At 41.2% G+C, this 18,113-nt stretch overlaps 1 protein-coding gene across 1 annotated transcript; it reads right to left on the bottom strand.

Moving 5' to 3' along the window:
* Positions 1-579: 579 nt before the first annotated feature.
* csnk1db (casein kinase 1, delta b) lies at positions 580-13,233 on the bottom strand. Its single transcript, XM_054601125.1, is given in 10 exon segments — positions 580-2,360; positions 5,459-5,598; positions 6,062-6,163; positions 6,166-6,229; positions 6,391-6,539; positions 6,653-6,823; positions 6,945-7,173; positions 8,520-8,668; positions 9,857-9,967; positions 13,000-13,233. Coding segments are annotated over 10 exon segments (1,242 nt in total). The 5' UTR covers positions 13,076-13,233; the 3' UTR covers positions 580-2,309.
* Positions 13,234-18,113: the final 4,880 nt, after the last annotated feature.

The raw sequence follows: 18,113 nt of genomic DNA, 5'->3' as shown, positions 1-18,113 counted from the left end.
CTTTGATACTTTAGTCTGTAGGATACTTGAACAAACTTGACTTGTTAGCATCAGTGGTGTATACTCAGCTGATGAATGATTGTCCTATGTTAACTCTACGTCTCGTGTGACGGTCTGCTTACTGCTGTCACACTGGGACCTGCTGTGTAACGTGTTGCTGTGATGCCAGGTGACTGTAACCTGTGTGCTCCATGCCATCTGGTCCATTTTATGTTCAACACTGAGATCTGGCACCACCTGCTGCACTTCCACTGCTATTTTTCTGAGTGATGTCTAACACAGCATAGCTATGTGATGCCTGTTTGAATAAATACATATATTTTCTGTGGAGAAATGTGACTAAATGACATATTTGTTCCATTCAGCGACATACTTACATCCACACATCTTTTTGACTCTGACCACATTCATCTTTACACTGCTTTTTGAAATCTTTGAATATTCAGTGTTATTTGGAGACAGCAGGATCTGACCCGGATTCAGTTTAAAGGCTCTCTTGTAGCACGGCCTTCTGCTCACTGAGACCAACTGCTTCATCCACAGGAACTATTTAGTGACACAAACAAGGTACAAGTAATTCATTTATTTACAGTTTAAGTACACAAATACAGTGGCAAATATAAATGTGAGAAAGTGAATCTTGCTGATCTGGTTGCTTACATAATTCACAAGGTGTCGAGCGTCTGACCAAAGAGGTCAAGGGTCAAAATCCAAAACAAGAGAATGAGCAGCAGCAACAATGAACTACAACAGATCATTTCAGTCTGATAAACATGGCAGAGTTATCCAAGCCAGAAGATTCAGACCAGTTGTGTTAATTATAAAAAGGAAAGAAAGGGAAAAAAAAAAAAAAAAAAAAAACTGCTGCTGTGAAAGGATGTTCAGCTTTCCTCTCAACAAAGAATCATTTCCACAATCGTTTTTACAGGATTCACAAAGGATGTGTTTTCAGTGACGTGGCAACATCGCAGTTTGCCGGTGCAGGATCACTAAACCTCTACTGCTGAGAGCGAAGCGAGTCGCACAAAATGTCTTTCACATTCAGTGCAACTTCTGTGGCCCCCTGCACTGCTTTCTGTAATGACCCCATGGCTCTGAAGGGGGTGGACTGACGGGAGACCACTACATGTACGGCAACAGCTCGGTTCCTGGTCCGAGCATAGAAAGTCCTGCTCAGATCCATCCCTAACATTTACACATCAATATTACAGGTTATTCACAGCTTGAAAATTATAGAAATAAGAACAATGAGAATGTTTATCTGTACACAGTGAATGAACACCTGGTCAAACATGTCTGATGATGCCCTTGCCCCGCCCCGCCCCACCCCACGTAAAGTGCACTTCTTTTGTACAGAACACTAGAAGGAGAACAGGGCTCATGGGACAGTACTCCAGGGGCTGGAGGTCAACAGACAGAACATCCTGCCAACTGATGGGTGAATACACAAACCTCCTGCACCCGAGATACCAAAGCAAGTTTTTGGTACGTTCGTGGGTTTAACTAGCACTCGAGTCTCACACACACCTGACGCTGAAGACTCACCTCTAAAACATGCAAAGAAGTACTTTCTTTTTATTTAATACACATGGCTATATAGTTACTGAAGAGAGCCATCAGTGGTCATGATAACTAAAAACAGGAAAAATGAGAGGGAATGAAACCTGCAAACACCAGTGAAAAGCATCACACCCCAAAAAACTACCCATACATGTGTGTGTGTGTGTATATATATATATATATATATATATATATATATTTATAAAAAAAAAAATGAAGAGCTGCTGGTTCAGCGTCATACACTTTACTGCACAAAAGAGAGAAAGCGCTTTTATTGATCAGGTATGAACTAGTGGACAGTGACGGTGGAAATGTAGGGCCGCCATGACACTCGTTTGGGCGAAGGAAGGAGCCTTAATTGTTGTTTCATCAGTCAGTCAGTGTCCTAAAAAAGACTGGCTGCTATTGCCCCGGTCAAAGCACTGTCCATTTAGAATCTGGTGGTGGCAGTGGGCGGGGTTGTGGGAGGATGGGGGTCATGAGCTCCGGTGCTGTTTAATGTTTTGGTAGGTTGGACCAACACACAGAAACAGGGAGGGTGGGAGGGAGCAGAGAGAGGGAGGGAGGAGAGAGAGAGAAAGAGAGAGTGTGCAAGTCTGAAGGAGGCAACAGAACTGAGAGCAGTCAGTCAGAAAGCAGTTTGTCCCGAGCCAGAAGCTCGCTGTGGTAGTGATGATGAATGGTAGTATTAGTATGTCGGATTGCTTCTGAGTGAACAGGGCTCTGTCCCCAGGGTGCATTGTGGGGGCTCATCGAGGGGCGAGGAGATGGAGGCCAGCGGTGGGTACAGCAGACACCATCTAGAGGAAACACAGTAAAGGAAGCAGGAGGGTCAAACAAACAACAAGCTACATCTGCTCTAAATCACTGGATGCATCAAGCTCTCCGTGCATGCTCATGTCACTGCCTCCGAACATGAATGAAGAGCCTTTAACTCGTCTACGGTCTCAAGCAAGCCACAGAATCAGAAAAGCATATAAAACTTATGTTCAGCCCATCGCTACATTATCAAAAACAACACACTCTGTAAACTGAGGAAACAGCTGCAGGGATGGAACTAGGGACGGCTGATTGGTGCTTATGACAACATCCCAATATTTTCTAGCATTGAACCATATGTTTCAACTTATTTTACATGTTCTAATTGGACAGTGAGGGGACAAATTCATACCATTGAATAGAAAAATATGCTTTAACACTGCTGATGCAGGGAACAAGCTCCTAGAGGACTTACAGCATTGGGCAGGAAAATTGCAAAAATATATCAAATTAAGTAAAAAAAAAAATCAGAAATACATTAATATGGATAGCCCAATCATGGTTTGCATAAAGCCCATGCCTGGTGAAAACCAGGAGGAAAAACAACACCTAAAAGGGTTGGTTGGTTCACTGGCTGTGTAGAGTCACGGCACTAAAAGTAATCAGTCCTCATTCGCTGTGAAATGCTTATATAAGCGCTTTCCACTACAGGACCCCAGCAACCCATAACCTGGAGAATCCCATACCCTGACCCTGTGGGAACCCATCAGGTCTAGGTTCTAGGTTCTGCCTCGTTTCCCACTGTGTTTTACAAACCACAAAGTTTTGTTTATACAGTAAGTGAGAAGGTTACACCGGGACGAACGTCTTCATTCTTATGCACCGTTTGGTAAGCAGGTGTGCAATGCAAAAGTGGCACCAATAAAGATTTCCTTTTATATTTACATGAACTGACTTTTAAATGTCTGTGTCGTTAATAGAGATGGGGCCGATCCAATACCAGGTACAGACCTTCCACAGTCTGTTTTTAATTCATTATAAATATGTCAAAATGCAATTTTAAGGGCATAGCACAAATTAATTAATTTGTAAGTAATTTTACATTTCTATAAAGATATGAAGTTATATTTTTTTGTCATCCATAATATGAATTAGCGCACAGGCAGAGCTTGCCTGTAATGTAACATGAGACGGTGAGCTAACCGAGTAAGCTAATAGTTGGCTAACTCAACATGTCCTCAGTTTGGATATATTTTAGTCTGGAAGCACAGAAAAGTAGAACAGCAACTTGTAATGGGTGTAAAGCCAACATTGTTGAGGGCTGGAAGTTGAGCTGTATCGTAGTATACTACCAAATGAATCAAGCATCCGCTAAAGCATCATGTGAAAGAACACCAGGATGCTAATGCTAGCAGGCAGCAGACACTCAGGGATATAATTAATATATCTTCTTCTCTCATTCAAGTAAAAATAAGGGCTGGATTTAAAAATAAAAACACATAAGCAAGCTTTTGAGAAATGTGCATCTAAAAAGGAAAGTAATTCATTTTAGAAAAATGAATAGAACTGAATTGTCCCTGCCCTTGACAAGGAAGTGAAGGAGCTTTTTGTTTCTGTGCAAAAAATGTGAGTTTATGAAATTGTGGAAATAAAAGCAGAACCCCGTGACACTGGCTACACCTGAAGTTATGGCTTGTCAAGTTCCTGCAGTGGAAAAGGCCTATCAGGGGATTCAGCTGTTAGACCACCACACTGGCTGTCTGTGTCCTGGTGGTTGTGTGTGGGTTTATTGCCAGCATTTTGTTCCAGCAACAAACCCACAGTGCAAGGAAACCCTGTCTGGTCCTTGTCTTTGTGTGAGTAATAGACTCATTAGAGACAGACTTTGTCCCCTTTCCCCTTCTGAACAACTGATAACATGCCCCGAGCCACAGCTGTGACAAAGCTGAACACTGAGTAGCTTCGTATCATGCAGGTGTTTAGTGTGAAAGACCAGGGAGGCAGAAATCTGCAGGAGAAAGAACAGTGAACTGCACCAAGCAGGGCTGGAGAGCTGGGTGTAGGTAGGCACATTCCTTTTGGATGCTATAGCTGTAGGCCGGCCATCTAAGCATCACACCAACCGTGCAAGCAACAAGCCACAGGCACAGAGCTGATTAAAGGGGCATTACGTCATACCCTGAGTAGGCAAAGAGAGAGTTACATTCTCAGACTCTGCACAGCGATGCATCATCCCCTCCAGTTCTCAGAGGACCCTCCCGCTCAGAAAATACACAGCATCTGACCGTTCAATGAGACGTGGGCTGGCTATGATGTCATCCACAGCCAAGTGGATGGGATGGCGTTGTGCATTATGACATCAACAACGGTTTGCTCAGGCCAAGTCTCATTCACAGCTCGCTGCTGAACGACTGGCGTTCACCCCTGATTCCAGGCAAAACTACATGAACTGTTCATGCTGCTGATCTGATCTCAAGCACAACACAGTTTTAATTCTCTTGTCTGGAAGTGAAAAAAATGCTGGAACCAAGGCTGAACGCAAGACTCGGAGACGGCCCAGTGCAGAACTTGAATCTGGACCCATGCATCCCTGGTGCTTTAGGGACAGGACTCACCCAGTGTTGCCGCCGTCACACAAGGACGTGGCGAGCGTCTACTTGGCGTGATGCTCGTAGGGAATACTATTCTGAGGTTGGGGGAAGGGAGAGAGAAGGCCCAATTTGTCAAGTCAGAACCCACATTCTGCACCAACCACACAACTGGAGAAAACTGTCAGCAGCACTGAAACAAACAAGTATTGAGGATTTCTTCTGCTGCTCGGGACTGGATTCTTTTGACATCATCATCACTCATGTGACCAAAACTATCCAGTATCAGAGACTAATGTCTATTGATCTTACGAAGTAGCAAGATACAGACTTCCTTCCAGGAAGTTTAATGAATTTAAAAATGAAATTCTAACTTCTACTGGTTACTATTAAACTAGTTCCTGCATATGTGGAACAGGGCTGCTTCTTCTTCCAGCCTAGCCTGGGGTGAGGTGGAATTATATATGATAAGTTTCCTCTTTCTGCTCATGCTAGTGGGTTAAGAGACACTAAAAGAAGAGAGCAAATGTGTCATCATGGTTGTCTTTTACCTGTGAGGTGGACATGCGGGATGTGTCCTGCCGACCTGTTAGATCTGACGATGACACATTGACGGGAGCGCCGCGGTGCAGTCGCATGCTGACCTTCCGTTCACGCTCCATACCGGACACTTGTCGAGGGGACGTGTTCGCTGGAGACCAGAGAGCAAAAACAAAGACCGCCATCAGGAGGGAATAGACATGAAGATAGTTCACTAATACTTCCCTATATGCATCATATTCCATATAAAAAGGTCTGGCTTTGCTTTTTGATTCAAATGCCAGACTATATGCAATGATATTTTTTCACATCTAATTGTTAAGGAAAAAAAAAAGCCTGAAACAAAATAAGCCAAAGTGCATTATTGCTTTCAACTTTACAGTAACTATATATAAATCCGAGAATAAATTGACAGCAGAAATCAGGAAACTTGTGATCATGAAATATCATGAAACCCTAAATAGAACTTATTTCCACAATTCTACTGCTGACAGTCATATCAAAGCACGTTTTGTAAAACCATTCATTCTAGCCTTGAAATCTTAAAATCTTGAAACACACTGCATTGGCATCAGGACCAGGTCACAAGAGACAGATGGCTGGAGTGAACTGACCTGTGTGTGAGGTGGGCGTTAGAGGGGTGGGCGGGGCTCCGTCCTGGGCTCCTCGTGGTCGTCCTGATGCAGCGGGGATTCCTCGGGCCACTGGGTTCCTGCGTGCCTCAGCCGGTCCTCCCGGTCCCGGCGCTCTCTCTCTGCCTCCTCTGCTGCACGGTTGGCTCCCTGTGTACAGCAATGACAAAGACTCAACAGTGTGCCTTTTGCTAATCAGAAAAAAAAAAATACTTGAATCACAGCAGGTATCTACCAACACTTATAAACATTTGAAGTACATATTGTAGCTGATGTTTCAAACCCACATAGACATTGTGATTAGCACTTACAAACTTGAGCATGTTCCAGTCAAAGACATAGTCATAAGAGAAGCCCTGTCGGTGGAACAGGTTTCTGAAGAGCTGCCGTAGGTACGAGTAGTCAGGCTTGTCATCGAAGCGCAGGGAACGACAGAAATTCAGGTAGGTTGCAAACTCAGCTGTGACAGAGAGGTAGAAGACACTTCTCAGCTGATGGGAATGACTGTTCTTGATTGCTATTGGAAATTATAGAATTATGCAGTAAGTAATAAAAAAATAAGTTGAGACTTACAGGGGTATCCTTTGCAAAGCACCTCGATGGGGGTGGACATTTTCTTCTCACTGATCCGTTCATACTTCTGCCTCTTGGTGGCAGCCTTGAGGCCTTGCCAGGGCAACGAGCCCAGATTAAAATACATGAGAACATAGCCCAAGGACTCCAGGTCATCGCGCCTCGACTGCTCTGTAGAGGGAGGCAACAGAGGAGAGGGATGATGAAGAGACAAAACTTAAAATCTTTAAATGGTCTAATTGCAGTAATGTGTTTATGTCAAACAGGCCAGTTCACTGTGTTTTGTCTTTACCAATCCCCAGATGTGTGTTGATTGAGGCATAGCGTGCAGTGCCAGTCAGGTTCTTGTTCTCGCGGTAGGGGATGTGCTGGTGTGTGCGAGCGTCACGATACTTTTTAGCCAGGCCAAAGTCGATAATGTAGACCAGGTTTCCCTTTTTGCCAAGTCCCATCAGGAAGTTATCGGGCTTCACATCTCTGTGGATGAAGTTCTTGGAGTGAATGTACTCAATGCGACTGATCTGTAGTGGAGGAGAACAAACTTAATGTTTCACTACACCACATTAATATGAGGGTATTCAGCTGTGCACTCAGCTCTGTCTGACCGCTCCTCCTGTACACCAGTCAAGTCCCATTAGATGACCAGGGCAGATTAATGAGTGTACTGACTGAACTTGATAACCATGATGTAAATGTGAGCAAACTACGAGGATTATGTTGACCTGTGCGTTGAATGCTGATGATGCGCGCGATGCACAAACAGGTTAAATTCATCATTCACAACCAGCTGTGGTGTATTTGCCAAACTGAGCGCCCAGGTCACCCGTATGGTAGAGTTAGAAGCCACAATATTGTGTGCATTGTCGCAGACTCCTGCAGACCCTTCCAAGTGAGGCTCCTAGTTTAGATGCGAGGATCAGCTCAGCTCAGCTTTGTGTCTGCCTGTTTATAGCAAGCCTGGCATAATGTAAGCGAGGGGCTAGTCGAGAGCCAGAGCTTGCTTGACGATGAGTATGATGTACGCAGTAATGTTATAGCTGTGAACCTGGCAGTGCAGTGTGTGTGAACCTAGCAGTGTGGTGTCTGAACGTAGCAGTGCAGGTAGTGTGAATCTAGCAGTGGCAGTGCAGTGTGTGAACGCAATAGTACAGTATGTGTACAGTTTATTTGTCGTGAATAAATGCTTCCAATCGCCAGGACCTGAGCCAAGTTTATGTGTCTTGCCAGCAATCAGCTGATTAAAGTGAAGGGGGTTAGCTCAGTATAACTTGTAAGATGCATAATGTAGATGGTTGCAATAGAGCTCATCTTGTTCATGTTTTATACTGTCGGTGGTTTAATTTACTGTAAAACATTGCATGGTATTTCATTTGCTGATTGTAAATAAATGTAGCAGTATATTAAGTTAAAAGTACAATATTTCCCTCTGAAATTTTGTTGAATTGTACTGTAGCACCGTAGTTGGGGTAATTTACTAAGTAACTTTCCACCAGTGATTAATATAGTACCAAAACAAGCATGCGACCAAGCATATGCTAGTGTGACCAACTGAGAAAGTTGGTAGCACCAGTGTTACCAGTGAATTCATATATAGTCGACACATTTCAAGTTAAACATAGGACATTTCATTCACAAAATTGATGTAACAGAAAAGATGTAAAATGGTAGTAGCAAGTGAACTGCACATATGTCTCAATGATGTGCCCATATAAACACTAAAACTCTATGACTTTATGGATTACTGGTAGAAAGTGAAAAACAATGTGGAGTGTGTGTGTGTGTGTATATATATGTATATATATATATATATATATATATATATATATATATATATATATGTGTGTGAGAAGTGAGTAGGCAGTCTCACCATCTGATCAGCTAGCAGCAGGACTGTCTTAAGGCTGAACTTGCGGGAGCAGAAGTTGAAGAGATCCTCCAGGCTGGGCCCCAGCAGCTCCATCACCATCACGTTGTAGTCACCTTCTGCTCCGCACCACTTTATGGTTGGAATGCCCACTGCAACATGGGAGTAAACGCATTTCCAATAGTGAGAACCCAAAAATGTTGTCTGAGGAACACCTCCTGATGATGCATTTCACTTGCTGAAGGCAAAAAAGGGCTACATGCAAGTTACAGTTTACCCCACTACATAAACCGTTTATCCCTCAGCTGGTGATACACTCATATGAGTTGAGGTTGTCGTCATATGAGCCCATGCTTTCAGGATTAAGACTAAGGATAATTTCCAGTTGTGTGCCTTTACCCACAGGTGTCGCTTCAGGATCAGAGTAACTCTAATGCTGTGTTCACATCAAATGCTAAGCAAATGTTTGCGACGCGTTACTGATCGGTGGATCATTTGTGTTTATTCGCGTCACTCAGGCTAGACGTGCCAGAGAAGAGCCTGGGCTCCCTCTGCGTAGATTACATTTTATCTTTCACGGCTGTAATAGCAATGGCAATAAACGGTTAAAAAAGATGCCGAAAAAGTCTGACTTCATGCTTTGTCATGTCTATCAACGAGAGGAAAAAGCAAACAAATTTTAAAATGCTTGTTTTCTGAATGGAGCTAGGATTGATTGATGCTAGGCTTTGCTCACATTGTAGCTGCTCCATCATCACTCAAAATAATCATATTGGCGTAAATACGGCAGCGTCGTTATTGTATGTACCATATAGTTCATGCACATACATTTAAACACATAGTTTCGTCCGGTCTCTCTACCAATATGAGGTATTGTAGAGCTCTAGGGCTACAATATTGTTTTCCTCCATTTCTGATACCTCGATTTCTGATTCAACAACGTCAAGACGGCAGTGATGACAGGAGGAGAATCTCAATACTGAAAGGCTTTAACGACAGAGTCACGCGTATTTCTCCCTCGATTTGAAATAAGCGAATGAGGCGTGTTCGCTTAGTTTGTGTCCATTCACGTCTTTGCATCGACTTTGTACGTAATCTCGTCACACGGGAAATTAGCTTTGCGTTTGGTGTGAACACAGCGTAAGGCTGTGAGCGGATTTAATGTTGCAGCGGATGCAATGTTTGGTGACCCATTTAGATCAATAGCCGTTGAGTAGGAAGACCATGGAGGGTCGAGAAGTCAGAAATGAGTGCGAGAGGAGATGGAAACTGAGCACACTAGTCCAATGAGAGATGAGGATCACTGTATTGAGTAGCAGTATTGTGAGCTGATACATCACCTCCTCCTTGCATCATCTTGTAGATCTTGCTCTCGATGTGGAGCTGGGGGTGTTTGGTCTTCACACATTCCAACTTAATCGCAACCTCCTCACCCACGGAAATATCTGTGCCTGGAAAAGGACAAATGTTAATACACCTGGTAACCTTAATCCATCAGTTCACCCACAGTACAAGAAGAAATACCACGTACAAACCTAGTCATCTAGTTATAAAGATAGCTTAAGTTTTGAAATATCCACTGCAGAATTCTGTAATTGTTTCTATGAAAACTGTTACCAAGAGATAACCTTGAATAAGCTGACACATTGTTTCTAACAGCTTGCTGATTGATTTTTCAAAAGTATATTTTAATGCCGTGAGTAAGGATGTATTCATCACATCTTCTATGCTTTCCCTGGATTTCATACCAGCTCCCTGAAAGATCTAGTGGTGTAACGCAATTACTGATGGTCCCCGATCTTTACTGAGCATGCGTTACTCTCAACAGAGATGAGAAGAAAGCGAGACAGCTCACTCTCCAGAAAAAAAAAAGTTTAATTAAAAATGTTAATGATGTAAAAAAAAAAAAAAAAAAAAAAAAATGTTTAAACACGTTTTAACGTCTCCCGGATGCAGTTTGAGCTTTATGAGAAGAAAAAAATAAAATAAAAAAAAAAAATAAATATATATATATATAGTGACTTACAGTAAGGACCATAAGTATTTTGCCTCTTTACACGACATGTTGATGTCATTTACTGCAAAGGATTTTTTTTCCTCCTGTAACATTTTTGAAATTCTACACTTCTACCACAAGTTGACTGCTATATTTCAAATCTATTGGAGTCGTTCAAAGATGCAAATATAGAAAAACTGTGTCAAAAAACGTATGGCCCTGACTGTATATACTCATATCCTGCAGCTGCTGCTTGGTGGGAGACAATAGTGAAAGAATTGTGTAGAGCTGGCACATTTTTAAATTTGAGAGTCTGGGTCAGAATTAGTTGGCTTATTATCAAACAAATTTGAAAATGTTTACACCGGCCTAACTGTTATACCTTGTGTTCGTTACATTATAAAAGGGTGAGTCCGATGTTTCTATGTAAAATACAGTTTACTGGGTCTGAGGTTTCCCTGAGGGAAGTTGCTATAGAATGTTCAAATCAGATTTTATTGCCTGATTACATATGATTCTGTAAATCTGATGCTATATTTTATTTAGAACTAATGTTTGTTTTATGACAAAGACTTAAAAAAAAAAAAAAAAAACCCCACATTTAACGAATTTGTAACAATAGGGAAAAAAACATGTTCTACTTTGGAAATGATTAATGGACTTATTAACTGACAGAAAATCAATCAGTCAAATCAACAATTAAGATTGTTTGTTGCACTAGTTTTAGTTGTTTATCAAGCTAAAACGTCAAACAAACTCTTTTTTAGATTGTCTAAAATGTTACAGGTTAAACAATAGGCCTACTTAGAACATTGGCAGAAAAAAGCTAAATTATAATTGGTAGCCCTAAAAACAGCTTTTGTGTTTGGTAACTGCTGGGAGCACAAGCGGTGCCAAACAACTTGTGGGACAGAGCCCAAGTTCTTAGTTCAGTAACAGTAAGCTAACAAATAATGTGCAAATACAGGTTTTGGTCATAAAACAGAAACATTTCAACATCTAGACATCATGTTACAGGCTCTGTTACCGCTCATAAGAGACGTCAACTCCTCCAACATCTAGTTATGAAATGGCAAGATCAAACTGAATCTGAGAAGTCTCCTAAGCCTGCATATTAAAAGGCTATTTACCCGAGCACTAACTGATGCCTTCGTCAACTGGAAAAACCAGTGTGCCCAGTGTTTATGTGATCACAGGCACATTCACAGGACTACTCAACAGTAAATCCATGTCATACAATCAAATGGCTGATAGAAACTAAAGAAGCCACCTAGGAAAACAGAGATGGTGGTGTTTTGGGTTCTGTTAATCCAACCCAGAGCACTCTATCTGCTGCCATCCTCAGAACTGGTATCAGCTGACAGAGGACAGGGGTCCCGCTAGCTTAGGCTGCTCATTTATTTAGATGACCGATTTGAAAAAGCTAAACAAAATGACAGTGTTATTGTGTTATTTGGAATGTCAGGGTGGGCTGTGCTTTAGCTGTACATAAAGGGCTGAGCCTAGGGGAAACCACAGGCGAGATTGCATCACATGGATTTTCAGACAGCTTGTTGCAGCCAAGAGATGAACACAATAACAACAGAACAATGAGAAGTATTCACAACAACCCAGTTCATCTTTGCAGAGTAATCATTTAAATACTGTGAGTGTATACACTTTATAGCTCTGAACTTGTGATGTGTTGGATTCATCGGTTTGTGAAATTGACTTTGAGTTGAGGTGTAGCTGAGGCTGCGTTACACTGTCAACCGGAGCTGAAGTATCCTCTGCGGGTACAGCTGTGCTTTACGGCATGTCCGTCGGGTATCAGGACTGTCAGACTGTACCGGCGTCCTGTCATTGACTAGCTATGTCACTTTAGCGGTTAGGATACGAGTCCACGTCGGAACGACCGGGGGAATTGTTCGGTGTCTCGGCCGACTCGACCAAAAAAATGAAAAACCGTGAAGCTAACGTTTCTGGCAATCAACTATCATTTAGGATGAATCTGCTTTTTAATCCATCTTTGCTATTCTAAAGTAACATTACACAATGTCAAATGACCGCTGTATGTTCAGAGAGATACATCTAAAAAGGCAGCATTAGTAAGCAAGTGTATAAGTAAATAAGTTGCCACTGCTTGTGTCCAACATAACGCCAGTTAAACAGGCTAACGCTAGCTGTGTCTCACCTGCATACTCTATAAAGCCTGCAATGCTACAAATCGGTCAATGCATCTCAAATAACATCTTATTGTTAAATATTTACAGTGGACACTTGTATCGCTACAGTAACGTTAGCGTTAGTTGACTTATCAAGACAGCGGTATCTTCAATGATAAGTAACGACTGACGTTAGCTTAATGACATGAACTGAGGTTAACACAACCATGATGCGTTAATGGAGTTCGGACTCCAACATGTTTTAAAAGCTCGCTCATAAAAGCATAGGTAATACATACAGGATAACGTTTGGTTTGTGAAAGTACGCTCAAATTTAACTCACCTAAATAGATGTCCCCGAAAGAGCCACTTCCGATTTTTCTGCCCAGTCTGTATCGGTTCCCCACTCTCAGCTCCATTTCGCTAACAGCAAACGTTGACTACGTCTGTCGATTCGTTTGTGTATCTCCGTAGTTAAACGTATCGTTTCGTTAGCGTTAAGCCTTTAACCTTTTGTTTACGTTACCTTGGTTAGTCCACCTTCCTTGACTGGTTTACAACCCCCCCCCACCCCCTAATTCACATTCCCCCGCCCCCCCCAGAAGCCCAGTTCCTATTGTAACAATGTAAAATGTCACCATCCCTTTTTAATCTTTCTGCAGAACGAAGACGTAAAATATTGATATCATTCGATAGTGCGAAACACGTAGTTTATGTTCTCCGTATTTTGGGGGTCATTATTGCCCCAAATCAAAAGGATGGAGGCGGATTTTGCTGATGGACTTAACACCAAATCGGTCGCAGCGTCACTCCACTGTCCGATTTTTTTCCTAAACCATGAAAGCTGCAATTCGCTGCTGGCGTCACTTCCCCTAGCAACTACAGGCAGAAAAGCACCGGTACAGTATATGGCAGTATGTCAAGCCCAAAATTGGCCTTTTGAAAATCTGGCAATGCGATTAACAGACAATTTCATTATAATGCATATGGAAAAAACAATATAGCATTTTCTTTTCATTAACTACAGCAGGAAGTTCACCAGGTATAACAATTTATTTCATGTTATTTAAGAAGATTTGGTCAACTGTATATAGGATAACATAGTGGCTGCCTTATACTGACATAATGCAAAAATATTGGCTTTTGCAGCAGACTGCCAATGAATCTTTAGTAAAACATTATCAGGCTATCAAGTCACGCTTACTCGAGGGAAATACAAGCATTTGTGACTGATTCTTTAAGTCTCCAGGCTTAATACAATATAAATGCAAAAAATAAATCAAGCCAACATTTAAGAAAGACAAACCGAACATGTTTGGATCACGGCTTGAGCTGCTGATGATACAACAAGTGTGTGTGTTGGCACATATTGTAATGAAAACAGAAGTAACTGAGCATTTTGAATTACTGTTAATATTGTAAACCATATATAAAACACAGTAAAACTCAACATCCGCATTCGCGTTGTGCCACAAATTAATTTTGTAGTGTAAATTGACAGACTGGTCTGTGTTTTGCATATGAGGATGTGGTTACCAAAAACACCTGACCTCTTTCCTATCAATGTAGTTTGATCTGCTGTTGGCCGGACCAGCTCCGATTGTCAGACGGACATGTTTGGATTGTAGAGAGAAACGTACATTTTGTGTGTTGTTACTGCATTCACACAAAAACGTGTCCATAACAATAATTAGACTGTATTAATAAACAAGGTGGAAAACCGAGGTAAAATTCTGTATTGGTTGTTGCGTTTATTAGACACCTCTGTACGTCAGTCTGTTGAGAAGTCCACCGTGTAACTTTCCTCTTTGCACGCTTTAAATGACAGGACACATCCAAGGTGGAAACATCCCATGGAAATACATTCAAATACAGTCTGAGTCATGACCTCATTGTCAGACACAATTTTTACATCTAATATAAAACATATTTTCAGGAGAAAAATGAATAAGGTACTCTTACTGGGGGATGTCGAATTAGGCATAATTAATTTATATGTAAATATATATGTATATATAATAATAAAACCCACACACATTCACATGATATAAATGTAAAAATAAATAACATTTTCTTTTTACAATCAAAGCTTGACTACTTAAGATTTCATTAAACTTACTATTTATTTATTTTTTACAAATTGTACCAAAACACTGGCAACGCGGAAGATCTTGGGTAGATAATAATGAGAATAAATATGAAACAAATTTAAATCACACTCTTGTTTATAAGCTTTATAGCTGAGGCTGATCTATAGAGGGAACCATGGATGAACATTATGGTATATATGTGTGTGTGTATATATATATATATATATATATATATAAGATATAAGACAGATAGAGGAGGTCATACTCAAATCCAAGCTAGGTCAGCCCTGGCCACGCTCACTGATTTGAGATGAGGTTTTTTGATTGGCTACATATGGACCCGGCCATGCAGGATTTTTCTCATTGGTTGCCTTTGGGCCAGTCAACACAGCGCAGAGGCAGCTCACATGGCAGTCCTGTTGTTCCACAGATTGAGTAACCGGCTAGCACGTGTAGACCAATGCTCTGCATGGAGTCTGCACTCTGCATTGACATCCTGTAGGGAAAGGGTGGTCAGTTTAAGACCACCTCACAACGTTCACGATGTTAGAAACAGGTCATCTTTAGACTAAGACCTCTTGGTTGGAATTGTTTTTTTACTTGTCAGTTTAAAAAATATGATTTCAATAAAAATCAAACCAAACATTAAAGTGTTCACTACAAGTGAAATACAGAAATAAGCCATGTTATGAAACTGAATTAATTAGTTTTTATGACACACTGCCAACATGATTGTAGTTAAGAAGAATAACCAAGGATGTTTGCCTCTAGTCAAATTAGAAACTGACAGTTTGTTCCTTCCCACAATTGACAGCAGATGTTTTGCTCCAGTTTCCTCCCACAGTCCAAAACATACACATCATAGAGTGGGCGTGGATGTGAGAGTGAATGTGTTTGTGTCACTATCATAGACTTGTATTGGGACGTGTTCATGGTGAATCCTGCTTCCTGTCATAGGATCCAGTTGCAGTGTTTACCTCGTGTAAACTGAAGTGACTTGTTTTCAGTAATGGATATTATATTAATTACTATTACTATACATCCAGATAGATGAACAGACTCCTGGTGAGTTGTTCGGCTGAACGTGGAGGCTTTGAGTAAAGACTGATCCAGGAACACAATATGTGCTGACTTTCCAGTAACTGGGATTTTTTAAAAATGGTGAACATAAAGCACCTCACACTTCAGGACAGAGCATCCTCTCAGCTGGTTGGGGAGCTGCCAGTGTTGAGGAGGTTTAATCCAATCATTGGGGGTTACTGTTCTCTATCCCTGCATCAAAACAATATCCAGTCATGTGCCTACAGAACACACAGTATGAGCCTAACATTTTTTTTTTAAACTTCAAATATTAGGCATTTGAATTATTGAGTTGTGTTGTTCGGACTTTTAGATTTCCAAAAATATAGATAATCTTTTAGATTATGTATCGGATTTTGAATGTATTCACCAATTTGTTGTATTAGTTCCTAAAACTTTCATATGATGTGACATGAAAGTTATTGTATGTACAATGAAAATGGGGTATACTTTTCTTTAATAACTCACTTTATCATAAGTCTTTATCTTGAAATCCAGAATTTCTTGCAAATTCATTACTTTTTGTATTATTTTTCTTAATAATCGCAAAAAGTTAAGTCCAACAAAATCCAACACAGCAGCACTCAGCCGGGGGCCTGTGAGTAACCTCTCACCAGCTCCACACCTCTCACCCTGGGCTACTCCACAAAAGGTCTAGCCTCCGTCCAGGATTTTGGTTCCAGATCCAGTGCCATGCGTCGCAAGCACCAACTACATCCATTTTGCTCTGGTTCCTTCCTCATCACAGAGGTGAAGTTCCACATCTCTGGAACCAGACTGCAATGCCGGGGGTCAGCATGATCTGGTCGCCGTGCATGCCTGTCAGAAAACCCTACTGCCTATCCCTGTGGGTATTCTTTTGGCCTGTGCCTGACCGGGCTTCATGGATCAAAGCCTGGCTGCCAGGTGCTTGTTGGCCAGCTTCCCTCCCAGGTCTGACTCCATGAGCCAGGTTCCCTAGTCTGTGCAAGGTGCTACAGCTCCTTTCTGGCCGATTCATTGGGTCCGTGAATCGTTCTTAGTCTGGGCTCTCTCCTGGGACTAATTGGCCTCGGTGAGACCTACCAGGATCTGTTACGCCAGACCACAGAGCTCCCAGGATGGAGGGGGCACAAAGACCCCTCCACCACGATAAGGTGGCGACTCTTGGAGGGGCCACATTACAGCTAGATAAGTTGTTACAATTGAGTTTCATCCTGTAAATAAAATGATTATCACAAAAAGCAGATAACAATTCATGATAATTAATGCAGCACGACAAAAGTGAGAAGTTTTTAAATATACATACACATTTTAGAGATTGAGTTTATGTGAAAGAAAGTGATTTAATAGAGAGACAAACTGTATTAACACGTTTACATTATGATGTCTGCAGAAAGCCATATGTACAGAGTGTTCAGGATAACAACCAAAACGATCGATGAAGATCACAGGAAGAAATTTAACAGCTGAAGCTGATCATTCAGGAATTGTTATTCTAAAACTATTATCCAATGATGAATAAGGGCTGATGCTGTGATCGTGATTATGATTGTCTTGTGACCAGAATAATATTAAGCCTCAATGAGCTCTTCAGCTGTTAGATTGCAACCTAAGGGTGACATCTAGTGGATGTTTGGAAATTGTGCAGTGAATGGGTGATGGTCCTGTGGGAAATCAGCTGAAGAGCTTTTCAGGTAAGATACAGTCAGTGTCACCAAGAACTACAGATAACTGATGACATTGTAGTGAACATGGTAGAGAATGTATGACCATACAGTATACAACATGTAATTAAATAGGATACTGCTCTTCAGTTCTTGGGGATGTTTGGGACTGATTAAAGAACTTCCCTACAAATCTAATATACTAAATGGCGATTCATTTACAGTATTTACCTATTATATAAATAGAGAGGTGTACTGGTGAAACATTGTCAAATGGGATTTTGGCAACAATAACAAAATCCACTGGTATGTATAGGTTAAGAATATAGTCAAAGGATTTATTGACATTATGCGACACAGAAAAGAAAGAAATGCAAAAAGAAATGCAGGTCCATGTGCATTTTCTTAATTTGCATCAGGAGGATTATAAACAGCAGCAAGAAAACAATTTTCAGGGCAATATATCCGACATCTTCACAAAAAAAATTCAACATCAGGGAAACATAGCAAAAGATGTATAGAAAAATATTATATGCAATATAACTGAGTAGGGCTCCACCGAAATGGCATACTACTGATGCCATTTTTATTTTAGCTTTTAAGGTTAACACACTAAGAGTGATGGAAAATAATAAGTGGTG

The sequence above is a fragment of the Anoplopoma fimbria genome, chromosome 7, assembly GCF_027596085.1.
Source record: "Anoplopoma fimbria isolate UVic2021 breed Golden Eagle Sablefish chromosome 7, Afim_UVic_2022, whole genome shotgun sequence".
NCBI lineage: Eukaryota > Metazoa > Chordata > Actinopteri > Perciformes > Anoplopomatidae > Anoplopoma > Anoplopoma fimbria.
Note: the sequence above shows the minus strand (reverse complement) of the source record. Positions and strands in the feature narration are given on the sequence as shown.